At 38.5% G+C, this 20,912-nt stretch overlaps 1 protein-coding gene and 1 pseudogene across 1 annotated transcript in view; one reads left to right on the forward strand and one right to left on the reverse strand.

Moving 5' to 3' along the window:
* Positions 1-4,694, reverse strand: part of LOC105548186 — a 6,304-nt pseudogene extending 1,610 nt beyond the window's left edge.
* Positions 1-12,748, forward strand: part of LOC105548187 (chromosome unknown open reading frame, human C15orf43) — a 24,012-nt gene extending 11,264 nt beyond the window's left edge. The window contains exons 6-7 of the mRNA XM_011992093.1: positions 7,343-7,431; positions 11,983-12,748. Coding sequence (XP_011847483.1) covers positions 7,343-7,431; positions 11,983-12,125 — 232 coding nt within the window. The 3' untranslated portion in view covers positions 12,126-12,748. The remainder of the gene's footprint in view (positions 1-7,342; positions 7,432-11,982) is intronic.
* The last annotated feature ends 8,164 nt before the right edge of the window (positions 12,749-20,912 follow it).

Raw genomic sequence — 20,912 nt, forward strand, 5'->3', positions numbered from 1 at the left:
CTTTGGTTTAAGAAATTAAATTTAGACTGGGTGTTGTGGCGCATGCTTATAATCTCAGCACTTAGGGAGGCTGAAGCCGGATGACCACTTGAGCCCAGGAATTTGAGACCAGTATGGGCAGCATGGGGATACCCCATCTCTATAAAAAATTTAAAATACTAGCTGGGCATAGTGGCACATACCTGTAGTCCCAGATATTTGGAGGCTGAGGTGGGAGGATCACTTGAGCCCAGGAGTAAGCCGTGATCACGCTACTGCACTGTAGCCTGGGTGACAGAACAATACTCTGTCTCAAAGAAAAACAAGAAATTAATTTAAAGAGACAAACAAACATGGCCTTGCCATTATATTAGGACCAATTTATGAGAGGCCTTTTCATTGCAGGCTTATACATGATCTAGTTCTAGTTCCATGGTTTCCAATTCAGTTGTTTTTCAAATATTCATAGGGAACATTGATTCTTCAGAAGTGTATGTTTTATCCTCCAAACCTGTGGCCAGAGTCAACCTAAAAGTGGAGGCAGGGGAGTCCCTACAAGGGGGTGCCCCAGACTGTCCCAAGTTGTGGTCAGTTGGGATTCTAAAGAAAGAACCACTAAGTAGAGTAATCAGTCTAAAGCATTTATTGAGGGAACTTGCAGATTACTGCACCAATCCTTACAATGGACAAGATAAAAGGGGTGTTCTACCTAGGTATATCCACAGTGAGGGGTTCTGGGTATGGAGTTTGTATGAGGGTTTAAGGAATCTGGCTCAGGGCTGAGGCCAGTTTCTTTCAGTGTTTTGAGCAGCAACCTAGATACTTTTATCAGTGCCTGGAAATGTTTAAGGTCCTGGTTTGAATTCAAGCCCGCTGGGAAAACCCTGTACTGGGCTGTCTCACAGAGCAGTCAAAGCACTCTGTGATTTTTGGTCAGGACGCGGAAAGAAAGCCAGGAGTAGAATCGGAGGAGGGGAGGATGGGACTGGGGTACCCTGCAGTCTGGTATTTAGCTACTGTAATAAAAATGATCAAACAGTAGTTATCATTCTTCAAAATAAAAAGTAATGATGTAATTTATATAATTTTTCAAGTTTTTCTCCCATAAAGGCTAATTTCCTTAGTATACAAAGAGGTATTACAAATCTGGGAAAAATACGTCCAATCCAAAAACAACAAAAATGGACAAAGGATATGAATAAACCCTGGGTAGGTGTCTACTTTGAGCCTTTTCTTTGTGGAAACAGCAGAGGGTGCAGTGTGAACATAGATAAAATATACCCTCAATTTACCTGCTGGAGCATTTGTTAGCATACTACTAGGGACATTGATATTTTTTTACGTCATACAAACTTGATGTACAAAAAATCAGGCAGTACAGATTTAGTATAAAATCCTAATTTCTCCCAAATCCTCTCCCAGTAATAACCTTCATTTTTTGTTTTTAATTGAGACAGAATCTTCCTCTGGAGTCTAGAGTGCAGGCTGGAGTGCAGTGGTATGATCTCGCTCACTGCAACCTCTGCCTCCTGGGTTCAAGCGATTCTTGTGCCTCGGCCTCCCGAGCAGCTGGGACTACAGGCACATGCCACCCCACCACACCAGCTAATTGTTTGTGTTTTTAGTAGAGATGAGGTTTTGGCATGTTGCCCAGGCTGGTCTCAAACTCCTGGCCTCAAGTGATCCACCTGCTTCAGCCTCCCAAAGTACTGGGATTACAGGCATAAACCAGGCCTAGTCGAAAAATCTTATTTGATACTGTGATGTGAAATGGCAGCATATGGCATTTCATTTTGTTTGTTTAACACATTTATTTATTTATTTACTTATTTTTGAGACAAAAGCTTTTCTGACCCCAGGCTGGAATGCAGTGGTGTCATTTCAATTCACTGCAACCTCAACCTCCCCAGTGAGAGATCCTCCTTCCTCAGCCTCCCAAAATGCTACTAGGATTACAGGCATGAGCCACCACACCTGGCCTACAATTTGTTACTTTTATGACACATCCATGAACATCTTTTTAAAAATAAATCTTACTCTACTTTTTTGATAGTTTTCTTCATGTAAATTCTCAGATGTGGAAATTACGGTATAAAGAGGAGTTTTTTTTTTTTCTTTTTAAACAACTTATATTTATGTATTTATTTACTTAATTGTGTGTGTGTGTGTGTGTGTGTGTGCATGTGAGTCAAGATCTTGCTGTGTCACCCAAGCTGCAGTGAGATGGCATGATCATAGCTCACTGCAATCTGGAACTCCCGGGCTCAAGCCATCTTCCCACCTCAGCCTCCTGAGTAGCTAGGACCACAGATGTGTGCCACCACACCTGGCTAATTAAAAAAAAAAAAAATTTGTTCTGAGACAGGGTCTCATTCTGTCACCCAGGCTGGAGTACAGTGGCATAATCTTGGCTCACTGTAACCTCTCAACCTCCACCTTCTGGGTTCAAGCAATTTTCATGCCTCAGTCTCCTGAGTAGCTGGGACTACAGGTGTGTACCACCATGCATGGCCAGTTGTTTTTGGTATTTTTAATAGAAATGTGTTTCTGCCATGTTGGCCAGGCTGGTCTCAAACACCTGGCATCAAGCAATCCACCCTCCTAGGCCTCCCAAAGTGCTAGGATTACATGTGTGCCAACTTGCCCAGCCTAATTAATTTTTTTTTTGTCAAGATGGCATCTCACTATATTGCTGAGGCTGGTCTTGAACTTCTGGGCCCAAGGTATTTATTAATTAGTATAGTAGCAGTTCAGGCATGGTGGCTCACACCTGTAATCCCAGCACTTTGGAAGGCTGAGGCATGAGGATAGCTTGAGGCCAGGAGTTCAAGACCAGTCTGAGCAACAGAGAGAGACCCAGTCTCTACAAAAGATAAAAAACAAAATTAACTGGGTGTAGTGGTGTACTCCTGTAGTCCTAGCTACTTGGGAGGCTGGGGCAGGAGGATTGCTTAAGCCTAGGAGTTGAGGTTTGCAGTGAGCAATCTGTGGTCATTCCACTGTGCTTCAACCAAAGTGAAACAGTGAAGCCATGTACCAAAAAAAAAAAAAAAAAATAGTAGCGTATAACTGTTTCTTAGAATATGGAGCTGGAGGGTATTCTTTCATACTAGAAATAAACTACATAATATTATACAGTACGTTCAAATGCATGTACTAAAGGACTCTCCAAAACTTTAATCAATATCTACGTTTAGTTTGTTAAGTAGTTTCTTGAGAGAACCACTGAGAGATAGTGTCCTTGTGATGAAATGATAAATCTCTTCAGAGTTAAATCTTATAAAGGAAATTTTGATTATGTTGATCCAAGTAATGCAGTGGTGGCACATTGATTAAAAGGCCAAGTTTTACTTTTTTTTTTTTTTTTTTTTTGAGATGGAGTCTCGTTCTGTCGCCCAGGCTGGAGTGCAGTGGCGCGGTCTCGGCTCACTGCAAGCTCTGCCTCCTGGGTTCACACCATTCTCCTGGCACAGCCTCCCGAGTAGCTGGGACTACAGGTGCCCACCACCACACGCGGCTGATTTTTTTGGTATATTTAATAGAGACAGAGTTTCACCGTGTTAACCAGGATGGTCCGACTTCCTGACCTCGTGATCCACCCGCCTTGTCCTCCCAAAGTGCTGGGATTACAGGCATGAGCCACCACACCTGGCCAAAATTTTACTTTTAATTTCCCTAAATCCTGTCTCACTAGTGTCAGGAGGGATTGGGAATACTCAAAATGATCTTCCAGAGAATTTCTGCCATAAGAGTGTGTGCCCTCATTAGGAATGGCTCTGTCATTATCTGTCTGTGGTTGGAGGACTGCTTTCTCCGATAAAACCTTTATATCTCCTGGTAAAGGGGAAGATGTAGTATAACAAAGAGCTTTGCCATTTGGTGAGAGAAGGGGATGTCTTGTACATGTTGCAGTAAAATTCATCATGTGCAGTTTTGTGCCATCTTTGCAAGGGTCTTCAGTGCATCCTACTGAGGTGTAGGCTGTCTTGATTGAAGTTGGGGTTTTCAGTTTTCTTAATAGTTCAGCTAGCACTTGAGTCACCAGATATAAATTAGACATTTATCTCCTCAGTTGCCAGTATGCATTCTGCGTATTATCACTTCAAGTTCTTACTCTTCAGAGATCTCTGCTCTTCAGATTGTCTTCCTGATACAGATAGGTTTGTTTGGTTTTTGAGTGGTTCTATTTTGAGATCATTACATTCTTTCCTCATCAACTCTTGTTCCAAACCATGGATCTTCAGGTCACAGCTTAACTTTTCCACCTCCCAGTTTGATGAAGGTAGATTGAAATTCCTCATCACCAGCTGAGTTTCCACCTCTGTCCTTAGCTAGAGTTCTACTTCTTTAGATTGCATCTGTTCATTCAGTACTTTTAAAGATTCAGACTTGTGTTTACTCGTTTTATCTGATTGGCTTTCTAAATTATCTCTATCAATGCAAATGTTTCAATATGCATAATAGGCCTTATTTACTTGTTGCTATTCCACAAAACTTGTTTCTTCATCTAATTGAGCTCCTGTAAGCTTTTCTTCCAAAAATGTAATTCTTTTTTTAACATAAGACTTCTCTTGAATCCTTAAGTCCTTTTCTGATGTCTTCATATGGGCAAAATGGGAAGCAACAGAAGCATCTCCTCAATATGTTGAAACTGGAGTTGCTGGGGTTTTTTCACAAGGTAGCATACAGGTATCACCTTCTATGAGTGCATCCATGAGAGCCTGAAACCAGGCTACTTAGGGCCGCCACCGAGTTTCCATTCCCTAATGTTTAGAAACAGCCCCAAACAGATCGAGTTGCCAGGGATCACCACGGGTTCTGATTTCCTTGAAGATACCTCCACTTTACCAGCGAAAGTAGCCACTCTGAGTTATTGAATTGAGGGTATTGGTCTTATATCTACCCATTTGGAATTCCTTAAGATTCTAAGGATATTTTAATCGATTCTCTTGGCTCTTCAGGGTGCATAGTCATATCATTTGTTAATAATGAAAGTATTCGGGCCGGGCGCGGTGGCTCACGCCTGTAATCCCAGCACTGTGGGAGGCTGAGGCAGGCTGATCACAAGGTCAGGATATCAAGACCATCCTGGCTAACACAATGAAACCCCGTCTCTACTAGAAATAGAAAAAATTAGCCAAGCGTGGTGGCAGGTGCCTGTAGTCCCAGCTACTTGGGAGGCTGAGGCAGGAGAATGGCGTGAACCCGGGAGGCCTGAGCATGAAGTAAGTCAAGACCGCACCACTGCACTCCAGCCTGGGCGACAGAGCGAGACTTATAAAGTAATGAAAGTATTCCTTCTTTCACAATATGTCTTCCTTTTCATCTGCCCCCCCAACCTCTTTTCCCTTTTTCTGTTATTGTTTGGCCAGAATTAAATAATGGGTGGTCCCTGACTTTTCTGGGAACACAATTTTGCTTTATTTGTAGGATTTCATCCTAATGAGTAGTTTCTTTTGGGAGAGTTTAAATGAAATAGAAGTTTTTTTTTTTTTTTTTTTTTTTGAGACGGAGTTTCCCTCTTGTTGCCCAGGCTGTAGTGCAATGGCGCAATCTCGGCTCACAGCAACCTCTGCCTCCCAGGTTCAAGTGATTCTCCTGCTTCAGCCTCCTGAGGAGCTGGGATTACAGGTGTGCGCCACCATGCCCGGCTAATTTTTTGTATTTTTAGTAGAGACAGGGTTTCACCATGTTGGCCAGACTGGTCGGGAACTCCTGACCACAGGTGATCCACCTCCCTCGGCCTCCCAAAGTGCTGGCATTACAGGTGTGAGCCACCGCACCCAGCCTTAAAAATGGAAAATAAAGCCTTTGCTATTACTCAGTGTACTTCTAGAGTTTTAGGAAAATAATAAATTTAAGGATGACTCCAATTTTTAATTATTGAGGTTTTTCTTTTTATACAATTATATTATTAGTTATATGTGGTCTAAATATAGTAAACATTGTCACTTTTAAATAGTGACTGTTCAAAAAGACATGAATGAAAATAGGATCTTTTAGTTGAGGTCGTTTTAGCTTTTTTTTTTTGAGACAGAGTCTCGTTCTGTCATCTAGGCTGGAGTTCAGTGGCGCCATCTCGGCTTACTGCAACCTCCACCTCCCAGGTTCAAGTAATTCTCTTGCCTCAGCCTCCCAAGTAACTGGAATTACAGCTGCCCACCACCACACCTGGCTGATTTTTGTATTTTTAGTAGAGACAGGGTTTCACCGTGTTGGCCAGGGTGGTCTCAAATTCCTGACCTTAAGTGATCCACCCACCTCTGTCTCCCAAAATGCCAGGATTACAGGTGTGAACCACTGTTCCTGGCCACCTTTTAGCTTTTAAAAATTAGAACATAATTTTTTTTTAGATTGTATAATTGTATAATTAGAACATCAATTTTTTTCTTTTTTTTTTTGAGATTTAGTCTCACTCTGTTGCCCAAGCTGGAGTGCAGTGGCACGATCTTATGTCACTGCAACCTCTGCCTCCTGGGTTCAAGCGATTCTCCTGCCTCAACCTTCCGAGTAGCTGGGATTACAGGTGCATGTCACCACACCCAGCTGATTTGTATTTCTAGTAGAGATGGGGTTTTACCATGTTGGCCAAGCTGGTCTTGAACTCCTGACCTTAGGTGATCCACCTGCCTCAGCCTCCCAAAGTGCTGGATTTACAGGCATGAGCTACTGAGCCGGGCCCAGACATCGGTTTTTATTTGTTACAGTAAACTGTGGAAGTACTAGTTAATAGAGGCCCAATTATTTGAACACTAACAAATATGTTGTGATCATTTAAAATAGAATCTACTATGCTTTTCTTTTGGCAGATTTAATATTACATATGTATATGTGTATTTTGTCTGAATATATAGTATTGCATTAGTGTACTTTCAGGGGTATTGAGAAAAAGACCCAGGACTCTATAGACTCAAATACTTGTTTCGTAAAGTGGCCAAGAACACCAGAATATCTATATGGGGTTTTATATTACTTAAAAGCACAAAAGAAGTTCATAATTAACATTTTCCCCCATTAAGACTGAAGTCTGATCAAAGAGCAATGAAATTACTATATATGTGCTCACTTTGACAGCACATATACCAAAACTGGAACTATTCAGAGGTTAGCATGGCCCCTGCACAAGGATGACATGCATATTTGTGAAGCATTTTATATATTTTTTTTAAATCACTATATATATTGCCTGGAATGAGTTCTCACTTGTAAAACAAATCCAAATATATACATATGTGGTGTAATATACTATAGTAAATGTAAATATTTATTATAAGTATTTATAAATATATTTTAATATAAATGTAATACATATAGACATATATATAGTATATATATGTGACTTTCTATATGTTTTATTTTACAGCCCAGAAAAGCATTTTATAAGAACTCCAGTTGTAGAAAAGCAGATGTACTTCCCTCTACAGAATTACCCAGTTAACAACATGGTAACAGGTAGTTTAAAAAAAAATTTACAGTAAACTCAGGTAGGGAAGAAACAAAGGAATATTGTGTTGAATAAAGCTGTTGTATTTCAAATGCGTAGAAAGTAGAGCCTTCTCTATTAAGCATGGTAATGGAGGAGACATCCTTTACATATTGAATAAATTACCTGCAGAATTGACCCAGGAATATGCTTTTATATTTTCTGTGCTAAAACAATGATATTAAGGTAGGGTGACCACATGTCCCTATTTACATGTGGTTTATGCTGTTGTTCTGGCATTAGTTTTTAATTCTCAAGTGTCCTAGTTTGGAAGATAAATTATATGAACAGCCCCAATCATAGTTTCTTTTGAGAATCTGATGAAACACAGGCCCCTTTCCTTAGCATACACACATACAAACATAACACACACAGCCATTCCATTCAATATCAAATATATAAGTCTTTTAAAAACCAAACAAAAAACATAACACACAAACTTTACATATAATTGTAAAAGGCTCACAGATGCCCAGAAGCCTATACATGGATTACCTAGGTGTCCGTGGACTCCATATTTGGGTTTCCTATGCTAGTGTCCTACATAAAGAGAAGACAACTAACCACAGCTGACATTGAGAGGGTAGAACCAAGGGGACCAACTGAAAAGTGGCCATTGGGGTTTGAATTGTGTTGAGTGAGATGGATATTTAGATACTTTGATCTGAGTGGTATTCAGTGGAGTCATTGATAACAATTTTAAAAATAAAGATTTTTTTAAAAATTGTTTTTAAAAGAGCAATTTTTAAAGTATGGGTTTTTGAACACTTATTTAAAAAATAATTTGTGTGTTTATCATTTTCTCTTTATTTAGCAATATTAAAACTACCTCTTGCAGCTAGTCCAGTTTCCTAGATCCTAGACGTCTTGCCATATTACTAACCCTGTTCATTTGGACTTACCAAACATTTATTAATATATTTAAAAGAACAATGATAAATATTAAAATCAGCCATAGATAAGGACATATACCTACATTTGGACATGTAATAGTGCTGCTTTATGTATTATTGCTGGATAAAGAAACAGTCTGATTGTTCAAAAAGACATAACAGTGTAACACAAAAACAAATTTTTAAAAACTATTTAAAAATTACAATTTTAAAAGTATAATTTCAATCTGTGGTAATACTCTATTGTGAATTTTATTGGTAGAACTAAAGTAAAAATTTTTAATGTTTTTATTTGCTCAATTGGATACATTTGCTTTTTTGTATTTCTGCATTAAATAATAGCAATTTCTTGAAAGAAATCTTCATTTTTAGAGGTAATTTATTTGTTTTTAATTTTGATGTGAAATGACAAGTACTTCTCTTTTTTTATCATGCCCATCTGCTTGCACAGGAAGGAATAACTTCTTGTTGGAAAAAATCAGCTCGTGTTAATTAAACACTTAGTGACTTAAGAGTTCTAATTTAGGCTGTGGTATCAATTTTTGAGACTAAAACTTGACTATCTCTTCCTCGGAATGGGTTGGGTTCAACTCATTGACTATTAAATTTCTGAAAATAGAATTAATTGTGGTCTTTATTTATAGAAAATACAAGTTGGGGCAATAGCCTAGAACAGGGTTTCTCACTTTTGGTGCTACTGGCATTTTAGGCCAGATAATTCTTTGTTTGGGCGAGGGTAGGAGACTGTCAGTCCTATGCATTATAGAATATTTACCTTGGCCTCTGCCCACTAGATACCAATAGCAGCACAAATCTCTCCCCCAGTTGTGACAACCAAAAATGTCCCTAGACATCGCCAAATATCCCCTAAAACATCAAAAGATTTTTTGTTTTGTTTTCAGCTTTTGACTGGAATTAAATTCTCTCAGACTAATATCACTTGTTATCACCCATGATAAGAAGTTCTGATTGACAGTTACATATGTGATTAATAAGAGTAAGAAAGCAATTACTAATAATTGTAAATACTTTGCTGGCAACAATTTTCAAATCAAAAAGTTCTGATAAAAGTTTGGAAATCTATAATAGATGCTATATTAGTTATTTATTGATGTAAATCAAAGTGCTCCGAAACTTAGCAGCTTAAAACAATGAACATTTATTTATTTATTTATTTATTATAGAGATGAGGTCTCACTGGGTTGCCCAGGCTGGTCTCGAACTCCTGGGCTCAAGCAATCCTCCTGCCTTGGCCTCCCAAAGTGCTGGGATTCCAGGCATGAGCCACTGCCCCTGGCCCAGTGAACATTTATTATTTCAGTTTCTAAGGTCAGAAATCCAGGAGTATCTTAGCTGGGTACTTCTGTCTCATAACCTTTTGTAAGGTTGCAGTCAAGTTGTCAGCTAGAGTGCAGTCATTCCAATGTACACCTGGGACTGGAAAATCCACTTCAAAATTCACTCAAGTGGTTATTGGCAGGTGTTGGGTCCTTGCTGGATTTTGGCCAAAGGCTTCAGCTCCTCACCAAATGAGCCTCTCCGTAAAGACTATCCACAACATGGTAGGTAGTTTGCTTCCCTCAGCGTAAAAAATCCAAGAATAAGAAAGAGCATGTCCAAGACAAAAGCCTTAGTCTTTTTTACATCTGACTCTCAGAAGTGACATAGCATCACTTCTGTCGTATGCCATTGGTTATACAGATCAAACCAAGTACAAAATGGTAGTGGACTGTGAATATCAGGAGGTGGGGATCAGTTGGGACCAGTGAGTGGCTGGCTATCACAGATGCACGTGGGACTGTCCACCAGGAGTGCTTTCTTAGGAATTCCCTTCTCCCTCCCAGTTTATCTGGATAACACAGGAACAGACATTTTTTAAAACATGAGCTTACTCCCCACCCTCAACATTTGCTTTGAGAGTGAATGCCTGATTTGAACTGGGCTAATGGCAGATCTTCTGGATTTTTAGATATGGAACATAGCAAATCAAGTCATTCTCATTTAGGTGATCAAAAGTCTAAGATGTAAAACTTAGGAGCTGTCATTGGCCATATTTTCTACCATGAAAAGAAAGCCAACTTGCTTCCAAAGAGGAAAATGAGGCTAACGCATAGAGAAAAATTTGAGACCAAGGTTGCAGTGAGGTGTGATAGTGCCACTGCACTCCAGCATGGGCAACAAAATAAGACCCTGTCAAAAAAAAAAAAAAAAAAAATACACACACACACACACACACACACACACACACACACACACACACACCAGGAGAAAAAACCCCTAAAAACTTCAGACTGGTTGATAGCGATCGTAACTGGTTCTAATTAACTCTGAGTCCCAGCAATATGCCTGCCTTCCTCACAGCTTGGATGATATGGCAATGTCCTTCCAGTAAACTCCCCTTTTGTTTAAATTAGTTTAAATTAGGTTTATGTCCACTTCATCCTAAAGTCCTTACCTATTCAAAAATTACAATAATCTATTTCTGATGCTATAAATATCCTATCCTTCTTATACTTACAGGAATATTTTTTACTAATGTAGTAATTTTTAAATTCCTATCCTCGCACATCTTCAGAGGTTTCACACAGTGTATGTGTGCAATTAACTAAACACTAATAGTGATATTTTTCTGCACTAGTTTATTTTACACAGATACATAGCCATTAGGCAAAGATTATGAACTCATAGAGTATAGTAATAGTGCTTGAAGAGCTCCTAAAGTAAATGACCATGATTAAAATATCTTTAAAGATACTAGTCAATTTTATATGCTTGGATTCATAGTTAATTTATTAACTGTGAATTTATTATTTTTTATTAGAAATGATTAAACAGTATGCATGGATATCCTGTTGATCTTGATGGTACGGTGTTCTAAATTCAGTCATCCTTGAGCTCTACCAGAATTTTTTCACACAGTATTTACTTTTAAATTAGATTTCAATTTTAGTAAAAGCCATAAACACTTGTGTTACACATAAAATGTAATCATTTAAATAGTAAGCAATTGATATCAAATTAATATTGCTTAGTGATAGAGTCCTTAAACCGTCTCCACTCTAGGCAGTGTTTTTTTATATGACTCATATCTATTTTGGATAACTAATTGACATCAAAATTACTCTTATCCATTATCTTTGTTGACTGAGCAGTAATATCAATTTTTCATTATTTTTTTAATCCTATTCCAGTGTTAGCAGTGCAGGAAAGTGTTACCTGCTGAAACAGGGAAGATGAACTCTTTGCACTGTTAGTAGCTGGTTGGATGGATAGTTCTAAGTGATTACCCTCTAAGCTAGATACACTTCCCAGTTATTTTGGTCTAAGTACTTTCATGTTCTAGCCCCAACCTAGACATCACAATCTCAATAGTCAAAGAGGCTTTAATCCACCTTTTAATCTCTTAAAAGGTGGCAGAAAGTTGTGGGAAGGGGAAAAGGAGGTGTTCCCTGATAGTTATAAGGTTTCATGGAAAATCTTCTCACTGGTATTATTTCTTCTTTTTACCTCTTTTCTAAAAACATTCTTTAGAAGTCTTAACTCTAATAAATCAAAGACACTGAAAAGCAAATAGTATGAGAGAGTTTCAAGTATATATCTCTATATATTTTTTATTTTATTTTGTAGGTTATATATCAATTGATGCCATGAAGAAATTCCTTGGGGAGCTACATGACTTCATTCCTGGAAGCTCAGGGTATTTGGCATATCATGTTCAAAATGAAATTAATATGTCTGCTATAAAAAACAAATTGAAGAAGAAATATTAAATTGTAAATATCTTGGCATTTATTTTCTATAAAATATTATCAAGATGTGCATAACGTAAAATGCTCCCTTTTGGTGCTGTGGGATAGAGAAGTGGGAAAGAATTTTTCTGTTTCTCAAAATATGTCTTTAGGAAATTCAGAATCATTTTGGTTCTGTGTTTTCACATTTGGGCTGGACTTTTTTCCCCTAGCTTATAACAATATGTTCAAATATTCTCAATGCACAGTTGTTAAGGAGTAATTGTCATTAAAATATATTTCATGAGAAGTCTCAATCTCAAACTCTCCATCTCTCAATCCTCCTCCTCCTCCTCTCTCTCTCTTTCTATTTCTCTCTTTCTCTTTTCCCTCTTTTTCTCCACCCCTTCTCTCTCCTCTTTCTCTTTCTGTCTGTCAAATGCTCTTTTGGCTTTAACATTCTATTAATTATATTTTTTCTAGATTGAATACTGTGAATGCTAAGTTTTATGATTCTGATCATCTTATTTTGATTTAAAAAATCAGGATGCTAGCTGAGTTCTGAATTACTGTTTCTGACTTGAAACATATGGAGAAAAATATTTTAATAATTCATATTTCATGTTGGATGGTTTCTGATAATAAATATTTGAAAAGTGACTTAACATAAACAGACTATGAGTGTTATGTCTTGTTAGATGAACCTGCAAGTCACCTTAGAATCACAGTTCTAGAAAGGACCTTAAAGAACAAGTCCAGTTCACTTATTGTTTTTAATGAGGAAATAAGGATCTTGAGAAGATGTCTTACTTAGGGGGACTAACTGGGGGCCAAAACAGAATTGGAACACAACCGTCTTGATTTTCTAGGCAAGTGCTTCCCTACTCTCCCAAAGAGCATATGCTGTAGCTTCTGTGCCAGGTATAATAGGACTGCAGATCCACAAAGCAGACCCAGAAACAAACCAACATGCTTGTCTTTTAAATAAGCTGAAATAGTGAGAGAGAAGAAAAGGAAAAATCAGTTAGGCAGACCACTAAGGCTAGTCCACTGAGAAATAGCCTGAAAAAATCACAGCTACAGGCATAAATAGAGCAACCTGGGAAAAAACCAAACTGCAGCTGCACTGATAAGAAAGCAAGGCCCAGCATAGAGCCTTTGTTCTTTGTGTGATTAGCAGGCTTTCAGGAAAAAATTTCCTCCCCTTTTCAGGCATTTACGTGGTGGGCTCCATGGGAACTTGCACAGGGAGGTGGGGGACTTACCTAAAACAGACCCACAGTTACACAAACAAGAGAATCTGCACTTTGTGCTTACCCAAGACATACACAGATAAAGAGAGTTACACAGACAGTTTCATAGATAAGCGAAGTTACACAAACAGCTACAGAGATGAGGGGAGTTTCTCATAAAAGCTTTTGGATTCATCTGTGAAAACAGCAGCCCACTCGGGTCCCCTCTCCACTGTGGAGAACTTCCTTTCTTTTGCTTATGAAACTTTCGCTCCAACCTCACCCTTGTGTCCAGGCTCCTTAATTTTCTTGGTTGTGAGACAGTGAGCTCAGATAACACCTCAGACTACGAGACCATTGACCCTAGACAGTTTGATTAGTATTGAGGTGTAGTGATTTCAAGAAGGCCGTTCATTATCTTTATTCATATGATCATGCTATATAGAGTCTGATTGGTTTATTACATTTTCGTGACTTGTAAATGACAGTGTAATTTGTGAAGCTATCATATTAGAATACCAGCTGTAGAATTATGTAAAGAAAATGCAGGCCGGGCGGGCGGTGGCTCATGCCTGTAATCCCAGCACTTTGGGAGGCCGAGGTGGGCGAATCACAAGGTCAGGAGATCGAGACCATCCTAGCTAACATGGTGAAACACCGTCTCTACTAAAAATACAAAAATACAAAAATGAGCCAGGCGTGGTGGTGGGCGCCTGTAGTCCCAGCTACTCAGGAGGCTGAGGCAGGAGAATGGCGTGAATCCAGGAGGCAGAGCTTGCAGTGAGCCGAGATCGCGCCACTGCACTCCAACCTGGGCGACAGAGCGAGACTCTGTCTCAAAAGAGAAGAACAAAAGGAAAGAAAATGTACACTTTTTTGTAGTGCTTTGACCATTTGGATATATGTGGGCCCTGGCCCTGGCCCTTCTCCCATGACTCAAATTTCATAATACAAAATTTTAACACTACTTTTGGCATCAGCATTTGAGAATTATATTTTTTCCATATAACTTTTCCTTATTTATATTCATATCTGTGGTTAAGCTCTTCTGATCTTATAAATTACACAAAACAACAGAAAGACAAAAACCTTAAATGTTAATTATCTTTCCCTGAAACGCATTTCTCCTGAATACTTTATCATAGTTACATACTACTGATTGTTTCTTGTACAGAAACCAAGCCTGTCTAGATCTTAAATTAATGACTAAGAGGATTAAGTAAATTTGCACCAAGTTGTGTATGTTGGAATTTCTTGAAAGAGAGTATCCAGTATTTTTCTGATATATTATGCATGTATAAATTAAATATTATAATGAAACACTTTTTTTGGTTTCCCAAAGTGATTGTATCTGTAGATGTATATAATAAAGCAAAATGTAGCCTATATCCTTGAAAAGTTGTCAGACACAATAAAATCAGTGATAACATAAGCCTGCCAAGAATTAGAAGCATATGAAAAAATAAAATAAACAAAGTTGAACTATGTTAAGTTTATTGTCTTAATGGGAAGTGAAAAGCAATATGATCTTAGTTATTGCTCATGTAACCTTCTTTTAAAAATTGCTTTAAAGTAGCTGATGGATACTGCCTCTGAATATCCCTATAAAAAATGTTCTCTGGCTCGCGCCTGCAATCCCAGCACTTTGGGAGGCCGAGGTGGGTGGATCACAAGGTCAGGAGATCGAGACCATCCTGGCCAAGGTGAAAGCCCGTCTCTACTAAAAATACAAAAATTAGCTGGGTGTGGCGGCAAGTGCCTGTAATCCCAGCTACTTGGGAAACTGAGGCAGGAGACTCCCTTGAACCTGGGAGGCAGAGGTTGTAGTGAGCCGAGATTGCACCACTGAACTCCAGCCTGGAGACAGAGGGAGACTCTGTCTCAAAAAAAGAAAAAAAAATGTTCTCCTCACTTTAGAACTCTTGATTATTTCTCCATTCTTTTGCAAGCATGTCTCCTCTGATGCTTTCAACTATTAAGCATAGTAATTTCCTATACTGTTTAATTTAGTGCATAGTTCATCTTAATTATTTCATCCTTTGTGACTAGATTATTTTTTTCTAGCTTTTGGTAGTGTTTTCTGTAATTAGGTAAGTTATGAGTCATTGGCCAAGTCTGCCAGTTAATTTCTCAATGTCTGTTTCTCTTTTATCCATGATGACATGAACCCCTAATGTATTTCCTTTCCTTTCCCTTCCTTCCTTCCTTCCTTCCTTCCTTCCTTCCCTCCTTCCTTCCCTCCTTCCTTCCCTCCTTCGCTCCTTCCTTCCCTCCTTCCCTCCCTCCTTCCTTCCTTCCTTCCTTCCCTCCTTCCTTCCCTCCGTCCTTCTCTCCTTTCTTCCCTTCTTCCTTCTCTCCTTTCTTCCTTCCTCTCTTTGTTGCTTTCTTTCTCTCTCTTTCTTTCTTTATTTCTCTCTCTCTCCCTCCCTCCCTCCCTCCCTTCCTTCCTTCCTCTCTTTTCTTTTCTTTTCTTTTCTTTTCTTTTCTTTTCTTTTCTTTTCTTTCTTGTTTCCCCAGGCTGGAGTGCAGTGGTGCAATCACCTTGAACTCCTGGATTCAAGCAGTCCTCCCACCTCAGCCTCTCAAGTAGCAAGGACTATGGGCATATACCACTACACCTGGCTAATTTTTAATTTTTTTTTTGTAGAGACAGGGTCTCACTATGTTGCCTAGGCTGGTCTCAAACTCCTGGGCTCAAGCGATCCTCCCGCCTCAGCCTCCTAAATTGCTGGGATTATGAGCATTAGCTACCACACCTGGCCCTAGAACCCCTAATTTCTATCTAAGCACATGATACCAAGAATAAAGAATATATTCTCAATCTCACTTGAAATTAAGTATGGCTATGTCACAGTGGTTTAGCCAATGGATATACAGCAGAAATGGCATCTGGGAACTTTTCTTAAAGGCATTGGCACATACTCTTTGTCTCCCTTTCCTTCCACTCCCACTCTTTCTGTGTTCCTACAGCCTGTTACTTAGAGGATGTGATAGTTACCATTTCAGTCCGTAAGAGCAAGAACCATACCCTAGGGTTGGCAAAGCAGTGGACTGAGAACAGCCTGAGATCCTGAGAACATTGTGGAGAAACCTGCCATCCCAGCCTTGGGCTACCTACCTCTATACTTATGTGACAGACAACACACTTCTGTTTTGTTTAAGTCACTGTATTTTTGTCTATTATTGCCAAACCAATTATAATTGAGTTTTAAGGGCAGGCTACTGACCTTGATCTATGGATAAGAATTGTATGGAAGATACCAGTTATTTACATCTGTAAAGTATTGACAGATATGTAACCTTAAAGTCAGGTAGGTGACTTTAGTGACATCACATGTTTATTAGATTTATAGCAGCTTTCGTAAAAAGTTCTTTGTAATGGAGTGCTTGGTTACACTATTATTTAGCAGAGTAAAAAACGGTAAATAACCTCAATGTTTAATAACGAATAGATAGAATGGCATCTTAAATCACATTGCTATTCCAATTTAATGGAATAGCCATTTTTCCTTTAACTGCTTTATTAAGATATAATTCACAGAGCTTACAATTCACTCACATAAAGTATACAATTCAATGGTTTTTAGAGCATTTACAGAGTTGTACAATCATCACCACAGTCTAATTTTAGAACATTCTCATCATTCCCAAAAGAACATTTTAGAACATTTTCATCATCCCCTTGCCCTTTAGCAGTCACTCCTCATGCCCCCAACACACCCCCCAGCCCTAGGCAACCATGAATCTACTTTCTATCTATATGTATATTTGCCTATTCTGGACATTTTGTATGAATAGAATCATACAATATATGCTGTTTTGTGACTAGCTTCTTTCATTTACCATAATGTATTCTAGATTCATTTATATTAAAGCATATATCAGTACTTGATTACTTTTTATTTCTAAGTATAATAATATTCCATTGTATAGATATACTACATTTTATTTATTCATCAACTGATGGGCATTTAGGTCTTTCTACTTTTTATCTACTATGAATAATGTTGCTATGAACATTTCATTTTTATGTGGATATATGTTTTTGTTTCTATTGCGTATATATCTAAGAGTGGCATTACAAGGTCATGTAATAGCTATGTTTAACATTTTGAGGAAGTGCCAACTGTTTTTCAAAGTAGCTACACCATTTTCATACCCACTAGCAATGAATAAGGGTTCTAATTTCTTCACATCCTTGACAACATTTATCTATCTTTTTAAATATAGCCATCCTAGTGGGTGTTAAGTGGTCTCTTGTGATTTGCATTTCTCTAATGGCTAATAATATTGAACATCTTTTCATGTGCTTATTGGTTATCTCTGTCTCTCTTTTTTTTTCTTTTTTCTTTTTTTTTTTTTTTTTTTGAGATTTGTTCTCACTCTATCACCCAGGCTGGAATGTAGTGATATGATCTTGGCTCATGGCAACCTCCATCTCCTGGGCTCAACCAATCCTCCTGGGTCAGCCTCCTGAGTAGCTGGGATTACAGGCACAGGTCACCATGATGGGCTAATTTTTTTTTGTTGTTTTTTTTTGGAGAGACAGAGTTTTGCCATGTCACCCAGGCTGCTCTTGAACTCCTGGACTCAAATGATCCACCCACCTCAGCTGCCCAAAGTGTTGGGATTGCAGGCGTGAGCCACAGTGCTCAGCCTGGCTATTTTTTATATCTTCTTTGGAGATAAAAAAGGAGCCAATAAAAGAAGATATTGAATATATTTCAGTATCTTCTGAAGAATATTGAATAGAAAGAATAGAATATCTTTCTATTCACGTCCTTTGCCATTTTTAATTTTTAATTTTTAATATAATGGGTTAATTGTCTTTTTGTTAATGAATTATAAGGGTTCTTTATATATTCTGGATACAAGTCCTTTATCATATATATGATTTGCAAATATTTTCTCTTATTCATGGATTGGTTTGTATTTTTTTTTCTTTTTTTTTTTGCTTGCTTGATGACATTGTTTGCAACACACAGTTTTTAGTTTTGGTGAAGTCCAATTTATCTATACTTTCTTTTGTTGATTGTGCCTTTGGTTTGTACCTAAGAAACCATTGCCCAACCTAAGATCATGAAGATTTACTCCTACATTCTCTTCTAAGAGTTTCATAGTTTTAATTTTTATATTTAGATCTATGATTTGAGTTAGTATAGTTTGAGGTAGGAGTCCAGATTCATTCTTTGGCATGTGGATATTCACTTGTTCCAGCACCATTTGTTGAAGTGACTATTATTTCCTTCATTGAATTGTCTTAGCAGAAATAACCATCTTTAAGTTTATTTTTGTATGTGTGATATGTTCTTATAAAAAAATTAAACATCATAGAAATTAAAAAAAAAAAAGGAAAAGGTCCTTAAAATACCACCTCCAGGCCAGGTGTGGTGGCTCATCCCTGTAATCCTAGCACTTTGGGAAGCTGTGGCAGAATAGTTTGAGTCCAGGAGTTTGAGACCAGCCTGGGCAACATGACAAAACCTTATCTCTACAAAAAATACAAACAATTAGCTGAATGTGCCTGTGGTTTCAGCTACCCAGGAGGCTGAAGTGGGGGATCACCTGAGCCCAGGAGGTCAAGGCTGCAGTGAGCTGTGATTGCACCACTGTACTCCTGGGTGGCAGAATAAGACACTGTCTCAACAAACAAACAGACAAAACCACCTCCAAAGATAATTGTTAATACTATAAATGAGTGGTCTGGAATAATTGATCTCTAAGGGATCTTCCAGGTCTGTGAGTCTATAAAATTTTACTAGGCACAAATAATTCCCAGAAATAACTATTTAGCAGAAAATTCTATTTGCATGAGTGATTCCCTGAAGTACTTAAATGAAAGGCCTAGTGGCCCAGCAATGCATCTATTATCCTGTTACTACGGGATAGGAGAACCCACCTAAAACTATTAATAATTGTATTAAAATTTATAGACCTTCCCTAGATTTTTTTTTCTGTTTACTTTGCGTTCTACATTATGCCACAGCAAACATACTCATAAATGATACTTGAACTCATACCCTTTGTATAGGAGAGGGCATTGCATCTCAGTAGCAGTATAAGGGAGTGGTTAAGAGCACATAGTCAGACTGTCTTGGTTTAAATTCCAACTATAACTCTTATCTAATTCGTGATCTTGGACCAGTTACTTAACCTGTCTGTGCCTCAGTTTCCTGGTAAATGGGGATCTTAATGCCAAAATTATAGGGAAATTGTGAGGATTAAGAGAAGTAATACATGTAAAGTGCCTAGGACCATACCTGGTATTTAGTAAGTGCTCAATAAAAAAGCTATACAGCTTCATTGTTATTAGCATATTCTGGTTCCTGTCACAAAGTAAGTGATAAATGATCATCAAATGGGTACTTTGAAAACCCAAATTGGGGCCAGGCATGGTGGTCTCAGCACTTTAGAGACCAAGGCAGGAGGATCTCTGGAGGCTAGGAGTTCAAGATCAGCCTAGGCAATATAGCAAGAACCCAGTCTTTACTTTAAAAAATAAATTCAATAAAACACTCAAAGCTGGACACAGTGGCTTACACCTGTAATCTCAGCACTTTGGGAGGCCAAGGTGGGTGGATTACTTGAGGTCAGCAGTTTGAGAGCAGCCTGACCAACATGGTGAAACCCCGTCTCTGCAAAAAATACAAAAATTAGCCAGGCATGGTGGCGCATGCCTGTAGTCCCAGCTATTCGGGAGGCTGAGGCAGGAGAATCACTTGAACCCAGGAGGCAGAGGTTGCAGTGAGCTGAGATCACACCATTGCACTCCAGCCTGGGAGAGAGAGCAAGACTCTGTCTGGGAAAAAAAAAACAAAACAAAAACCACTCAACTTGGGGCTATTGAGTATGGGGAAACTAGACAGAGTTAGGGAGCTTTTTACCTCCTAAGACACAAAGAGTTCATGACAGCTGCATTTTTACCCTAACAGGTTGGAAAAGATAGAAATCTATGAATAGCTGAAGGCAGATCCAATACAATAACATACTTGAAAACTTGCACAAAAGATTTTTTAAAGTTTGCTTAACGGAAACATTACTTGGGAGTGGTTTTTTAGTTTTTTCAGTAGATGGCATCAATATAATATCCCCCATCGCCTCCCAAGGAAATTTTTTTCTCTCTTTAGGGGAGATATATGGTAGAAATGTTTATTATTTACCCTAGTATATCAATAATTACCTTAAAGGTAAGTGGACTAAATGCTTCTGTTAAAACACCACAATTGGCAGCTAGAATTTTAAAATAATTATATGCTATTTATAAAAGACATTTAAAATTTAAGGATGTTAAAATGTTGAAAGTAAAAGAATGGAAAATAGGGGCTGGAAGTGGTGGTTTTGGCATTTTGGGAAGCCGAGGCAGGAGTATTGCTTGAGCCCAGGAGTTCGAGACAGGCCTGGGCAACATAGGGAGACCCCCATTTCTACAAAATTTTTTTTAAAGTAGTTATGTGTGGTGGCGTGCACCTGTAGTCCCAGCTACCCAGGAAGTTGAAGTGGGAGGATTGCCTTGAGCTGGGATGTTGAGGCTGCAGGCAGCCATGTTTGTGCCACTGCACTCCAGCCTGGGCAACAAAGCGAGACCATCTGAAGAAAA

Source organism: Mandrillus leucophaeus, unplaced genomic scaffold (assembly GCF_000951045.1).
Source record: "Mandrillus leucophaeus isolate KB7577 unplaced genomic scaffold, Mleu.le_1.0 Scaffold402, whole genome shotgun sequence".
Taxonomy (NCBI): Eukaryota; Metazoa; Chordata; class Mammalia; order Primates; family Cercopithecidae; genus Mandrillus; species Mandrillus leucophaeus.